General features: G+C 41.6%; 1 protein-coding gene across 1 annotated transcript; it reads right to left on the bottom strand.

The window, feature by feature from the left end:
• Positions 1 to 719: 719 nt before the first annotated feature.
• LOC120020168 (methyl-CpG-binding domain protein 3-like) lies at positions 720 to 6,483 on the bottom strand. Its single transcript, XM_038963654.1, has 7 exons — positions 6,331 to 6,483; positions 4,083 to 4,245; positions 3,861 to 3,998; positions 3,295 to 3,385; positions 3,011 to 3,188; positions 2,196 to 2,354; positions 720 to 1,966 (listed from the first exon to the last, which is right to left on the bottom strand). Exons 1-6 carry the CDS (start codon positions 6,342 to 6,344, stop codon positions 2,201 to 2,203), a joined length of 738 nt encoding a protein of 245 aa, XP_038819582.1. The 5' UTR covers positions 6,345 to 6,483; the 3' UTR covers positions 720 to 1,966; positions 2,196 to 2,200.
• Between the last annotated feature and the right edge of the window lie 289 nt (positions 6,484 to 6,772).

The raw sequence follows: 6,772 nt of genomic DNA, 5'->3' as shown, positions 1-6,772 counted from the left end.
AAATCCATAGATTAGGGGCCTAATACATGTATTTCCATTGACCGATTTCCTTATATGAACTATAACTCAGTACAATCTACAGAATTGTTGCGTTTATATTTTTGTTCAGTATAACTTCATTTAATTCTACTCATTTTGCCATGGGGCAGAGATAAATGTTTGAAGTTTTTAAATGAGTGACTAACCATGATTTATTCAAGTTTACATAGCTGGCTAGACTAATTTACCAATCTAAAAAATGTTATCTGAGTGACTGTCAGTGACCAATTTAAGAGAGACACTGCTGATGCGCAACCAAATTTCACCTGGGGTATTCTACTATTCTAACTTTCAACAGTAAGTTGAGACCCCTACAGAGTTCCTAAATAAATGAATTAATTAATTTTGTTTGTGGAAATTGATCCACAGGCCAGTTGCCCATCCCTGACTTTGAGACTGGCTAGGTGGCCTACAAAACCAGACAAGTCTAGTGATGAATCTTCTCCAGGTTGTCCACTGCTCTCACAAACCAAGTGTCTAAAACCTTCAAACTCAACTCTGGACATCAAAGCCAGTCCCACTGCTTTTTTCATTGTTCCCCCCCAAATAACAGACTGATTTAGACCTGGGACATCGGGTGGGTGCAATTAATAATCAGGTAGAACAGCAATCCAGCAGGCTCTGGACCTCATAGGGTAAGAGTTGAATACCCCTTGTCTAAAAGAACACAAACACACAAATTACAAAAGAGTTAGCATTTATTTTAGTTATATGAAAAAAAAGAATCATCCAGAATTAATTGCTTGATGTTTGACCTCAAATTTCAAGAGAAAATTTGAACAAATCCCTCTATGGAAACAAAGGTTTTTTTTAGAAAGCTAGAAAGCATAATTTTAACAATAACATTTCATGGAGGGATCATTCTAACAGTCTTCCCATTCAGAACTCAAATCAAGAACAAGTTTAGGGAAAAATGTCAGCATTTAAAACCTACTAAAAACAACCAATGTTAAATAACTATGGCATAATTTTGACTTGCCACACAGCAACGATTTCAACAACAAAAAATACAAAATCCCAAATAGGCAACTATTTCAGAGTAGCCGTCTACGTCAGCCGTCGCACCTATTGACAGATCATCAATGTAACATGAAAGCAAATACATCTAGAAAGATGAGAACAGACTAAATTAGCACCATTTTGAACTTATGGGAGAGTTTGAGACATGAGAGCCTGTTCAACCTGTGTAGAGCACCACTCTTCATGACCGTCCAGAAGACAGTTTGGAGAACACAGAATCCAATTATTAGTTAGAGATAACAAGAGCCATAATAGATCATATGATGCATGCTTATCTATGACTGATTTCTGAAACAGGTAGTCTTTTGCGAAGTCTGTTTTGAGCCTCCAACTGTCATCTTACAGCATGTGGTCCCTTGCCCAATATGCACCCCTCTAACCACCCACTAATTATCCACTTGGGCAAAGGATACTGAGTGGTACCAGATGGAAAATTGGAATGGGCCGAGTGGTGCCCCACAAACACATACTCTCTCCCCTCCCAAAAACACACTCTTTCTTCTCCTCTCTCGCGCACACAAACACACACGCAGACAAACACACATTAACTCTGTTTAACCTTAAACTTGTCTTCACAAGAGGGCAAGACTATATTGCCTAAAGCACCATACATACTTCTCCACATTCCATACAATTAGTGAGGGTAAAAATGAGTGAATTGAACTCTGAACGTCAAAGCCTCGCCTAAGGGCTTTAAAAAATTATTCAAAATTACATTTAAATTGGTCAAAAATATATTTAGATTGTCTTGAAAACGGTCAACAACAATTCAGAGAGACGTAGACAAGAGAGGGTCCTTCATGTTGACAGATGCTAGTCAGATCCTGGTGAATGTCCTGTATGTGTATTGGTGTGTGTATGGGTAGAATACTGTGCTCCAGGCAGCTCTCTGTAGCAATCACCAACCCTGTAGGAGAGAGAAAAATGATCGCAAGTAAACCAATCGTTTTTTTTGTCTGTCGCGTGTTACTACCGGCAATCACAGAATTATGTAAACGTTTAAATTCTGGACTTTAGCTACCCTGGTTATCTCGCTACAAAGTATTACTAACAAACCCACACAACAGAACCTAGGCCATTTCTTAAAGACAAAGTAACTAGCCATTTCATTTCTACGTTCTGCTGCTCTGCTGTACCTCCGCTATACGTCCTCCTTGTCATCCTGCTCGGCTTGCTCCTCCTTCAGAGCGTCTGTGTCTGCCTCGTTGGTGGAGGCCTCTATGTGAGCCAACATGTCCGCCATCAGAGCTTCCTCCAGCCTCCTCCTCACACTGTGGACCAGGTCCTCTTGCTTCCTACATACACCAGAGAGAGAGGAGAGGGGTTAGGGAGCAATGGATGGATGACAGTCCTCGTGGGCAGGCTTAAAGGGATACTTACCCAAATGACAAAATGGCATATTGGTTTCCTTAACCTGTAAGCAGTCTATGGACAAGGTATGACAGCAATCCAATGCTTTTTTTAGTTTGCCTGGAACTGTTTCCACATGCTAATGTTTTAGCATTAGTGACAAATCCCAGTCATGGGACCGATATTAGCATTTTTTACGCATCATGTCCAAATTATCCAAAATGTATTGTGAAGCTCAACATTGTCACTTATTGTTGATTTGAACATGATACGTGGCACATTTTTCACACATTTGGAAATCATCTATAAGTGATTGCTTCACAATCAATTTTAGATTATTTCGGATGATTTGGACATGATGCGTAAAAAATGCTAATATCGGTCCCATGACTGGGATTTGTCACTAATGCTAAAACGTTGCCAGCAAACTAAACCAAAGCATGAATTGCTGTTATACCTTGTCCATTGACTACTTACAGGGTAAGGAAACCAATGTGTCATTTTGTAATTTGGGTAAACTATCCCTTTAACAACAAGGCCCAACAGTAGCTAGTAGCTGGGTGTTGTTGAGCCAGACCACTGAGTTGTGTGTGTACTTTACCTGATGTCGTCATCGGTAACCATGAAGGCCTTGCAGAGTGGCTGGGTGGTGTTGAGCCATACCCCAGGGTTCTTCTCCACGGCTGCGGTCAGCTGACCAGTGACGGGTGTGGGGCTGGTGTGCAGGGCGCTGGCAATGGCAGAGAGCAGGGTCTTGTCTGAACACACAGGCCCAACACCTGGGGGGAGATTCACAGAGTCAGATATAAAACACACACATCAAATCCCAAAACATTGGTTTTATGTGTATGTGAGTCTCAAGTACACTCTGCTGTGTGTACTTACCCTGTAGGCCCTTGGGAAGGTCCATGGTCTTGACCAGCTCCTCTGCAATGTCAAATGCACTCAGACCACTCAGCTTCCTCTCCCAAAACAGCTGAGGACAAACAGCGGGTAAACAGCTCGCCATTTGACTTTAAACACATCACATCATGATGTGCTTCATAATTTATGGAAAACCTCTAACAGCTAGTTCAGGTTACATAGCCCTCCCATTATGCTCATCCAATTAGGCCTCTCACTCAGACCACTCCTAGCAAATTCTTTCTTGAGAAATTACTCTTTGCTAAGAAGCTATTAGTTTCTTTTTGACTATTTTAATTGAAAACAATCACAGTAAGGTACTTAATTGTTACCCAGAAATTATTTGATATTGAGATAAAAACAGCTGCATTGGACATTTAAGTCAGCTTGATAAATCGAGTGACTCATCCCAATTTGCAATAATACGTTTTCAAAGACTAGGCCAGAGTAGATGACTTCATCTACCAACCACATGGCAGCAATTAAATAAATAACATCACGGTATCATTACATCACAACCAATAAGCGCAGAGCATCGTTGGACTCACCTGTCTTGGTTGGTCGACAGCCTTGTGGGGGTCTGTCTTCACTTTGTTGCTAGGGTGATTGGTCACCTTGGTGACAGGCTGTTTAAAGATGGATGCTGTCTGTCGGACTGGTAGTGTCGTGTTCAGGTCTGGCTTGACCTTCAACACAGAGAAAAACAGGTCAGGGATCATAGCTCAATGGTCAAACAGATTACACATGATCCTGGACTCAAACTCCCTCACCTTGATCTGATGGTTGTTGTTGTCATAGCGATGCTTGTGCCTGTTCCTGTGCAGTTTGTTCGTTAGCATCCTTCCTGCACGGGGGTCAATGGCGTGCACCTCCATGGTGTTGCCCAGGTAACGAGCTAGCTGGGGCTTGCTGAGGAATCTCTTTCCAGGGTCACTAAAGGGGCGGGAAAACAGGCCATCAGGAGAAAAAAAAACATAGGCAATGAATTGAGGCACAAACCTGCAGGTACAAGAGGCACAAACCTATTGATGAGGTCAGTGGTGTTGCACTGACAAGACTACAAATGGGCCTAATTCACAAACCATAACGTCCATCTAAACTCGTTTTGATTATTTTCTAGATTGCAGTGTACATTCGGAAAATGTATGATTTATGCATATCAAAACATGATATGAGCTGTATAGAATGACAAGCAAGAGCCTTGTATTGAACTGTTAGCAGTGGGTTATATCAAAGAGCCTCAGCCTGCAAAACAACCATAGTAGCAGGGGTGAAAGTAGATTTCATTTCTTACTGGTATGGGACACCCAAGTGCCTGCACGTTTTTTTTAATGCTACAAAAATTACAGGGTAGCCTACTCTGCCAAAAAGATCAATAAATACGATGTCTGATTCATATAATTGGCCTACGAAATACAATTCAACATCCATCTACCCTGGAGGAGGAAATTACTATCCAAAAGAAACCCAATGACAAAGACAGTGAATACGCACTCACCAGGGATATGGCCGATGTTCTCAGCTGGTGCCAATAAAATAGGCTACTGTTCGCTCAATTCAGTTAAGAATTTTGACAACTAAAAGACAGATTGGAGTCTTTCATTGGCATCTCTTTACAGCAATAGCCATTTGCTTTCCAAACGGTTTTTCCGCGATTGTGTTTTTTTAATATTGCGATACGGCTGGCTAGGTCTCCGCTTTTCACTGACAGTAGCAACTCAACAATCATCTATCCCGACTGTAGGCTATGCAATTTAAAACAATCCACTGCGTTTTTTCAAAGACGCTAATGATCCTCTGTGGTCAAATCATGCTTTCTGGTGTAGTAGACTATTTTGAATGATTTGATTTATTTCGGTATAGATAGAAGCTAATTAGGCTATATAATTGTGCCAGTTTAATTCAATTCACTTTAGCGAAAGCTTAGCTTCCCCTAGCCTTATGGTCACGCCACCTATGCCTTTTAATGTGGCATAAACACAACCAGCCAGATGTTCTCATCTGATTGTCAAACAATCACTTAACAAATGCGCTCCTGTAGGCTACCCGCGCACATTCGTCCGCTCACAAAATAATTTCAGCATCCAAACCAACAGTGCACTAGCAATTTGATCAACGGAAGAGACATCTGTTACAAAACACCTACGTGTATTGTAATGCCATTCTGTGATTGTCATTAGGCTTACACTTGTAGCCTGAATTGACGCATTCACTGTTGTCCACGCACGCTTCGGTCTCCGTCACTAATCTCAGCCTTGTCCGCGAGCTCTCCGCCACTCATCACGGCCTTGACTGAATGTACGCGTTCTCCTCAAACCACAACGCAATGTGGACAGTATACCACCCAGTTTCCAGTCAATTCGCAAATTCTTCATGGGGCTGACATGCAGAATTGTTAAATAATGGTGTAATAGCCTATAGTTGTTTGGGCATGTATTATTTGTGATAGGCTCACATTTTACCGGTACGGCGTACCCCCACTATTTATTTTGCCGGGACGCCGTACCTGACCGTCTTACTTTCACCCCTGCGTAGTAGTAAACAATGAACGTTAGTTAGCTACTGTCGTGGGTAACCCGCAGCACTGCACCCACAATAATGTAGTATAAAGTCCACATAATCGGAATCAATTTACACAAATCTAAACAAAGACTTGTAACAGAAAGCTACTGATGCTAACGTTACTTGCTAATTTGTTGTCAAATGTGCGGGGAGCTGACGTTTGCTAGCAAGCTAAAGTTAGCAATCAATGACTTATCGTTCGCTATCTAATGGTTACTTATCAAATTTGACGCAATCTGTAGACACTGATCATTTACATTGTTGGTACGTAGTTACCTAAGTGGGTGATGTCTTACTTTAGTGGCTAGCTAACGTCTCGGCTACTCCATCGAGAAACAACGTTAGCTAGCTAGAGACATGCTTCCCTACTGCAGACCAGCTAACATTAGCTAGCTACCGTCTTTTTACTTAGCTACTTGTCCTTACAACTCATTCGAGCAAGTCGTACAACCCCACCTTTTCCTCTCCATGCTTCTTGCAGGTTATGATTGCTCGATTTTTGTTGATTCGGGAATCTGCATGGGTTTTAAATATTTGGCTATAATTTTTTGTTGTGGATCTGCTTTCCTTTTCGATGTCAGCTGTCCTCCCTGCTTTCTCTTGTCAAGACACTCATAAGATCACTCCGCAACGCTAGACCACTGTTACATAAAGTGGACAGCAAGTCATCCGCTGGTCCACAAACTAGTCCCAACTGAAGTCCTGTCTTTGTTGGGATCAGTTGAGTGTTTTAATGTTGTTTAATCTAGCTACATTTGCTAGTCTTTTTCTCATCAGTTTAGCTGTATGTTTGTACAAAATTATTTCGATTTCACACTAAACACTTTAAAACTTGCATTTATTCAGGGTAGCCCAATTGAGACCATGATCGCATTCCCAATGGTGACCTGAGTACAAA

This window comes from Salvelinus namaycush, chromosome 25 (assembly GCF_016432855.1).
Source record: "Salvelinus namaycush isolate Seneca chromosome 25, SaNama_1.0, whole genome shotgun sequence".
Taxonomy (NCBI): Eukaryota; Metazoa; Chordata; class Actinopteri; order Salmoniformes; family Salmonidae; genus Salvelinus; species Salvelinus namaycush.
The sequence above is the reverse complement of the archived record's forward strand: the minus strand, read 5'-3'. Positions and strand labels throughout refer to the sequence as shown.

What these genes read in the sequence shown, in the direction of transcription:
- LOC120020168 (XM_038963654.1), bottom strand. An exon ending in ACAACAACCATCAGATCAAG is followed by an intron (nt 3,999 to 4,082) that starts GTGAGGGAGTTT and finishes TCTGTGTTGAAG; the next exon opens with GTCAAGCCAGACCTGAACAC. An exon ending in CCTTCCCAAGGGCCTACAGG is followed by an intron (nt 3,189 to 3,294) that starts GTAAGTACACAC and finishes ATCTCCCCCCAG; the next exon opens with GTGTTGGGCCTGTGTGTTCA.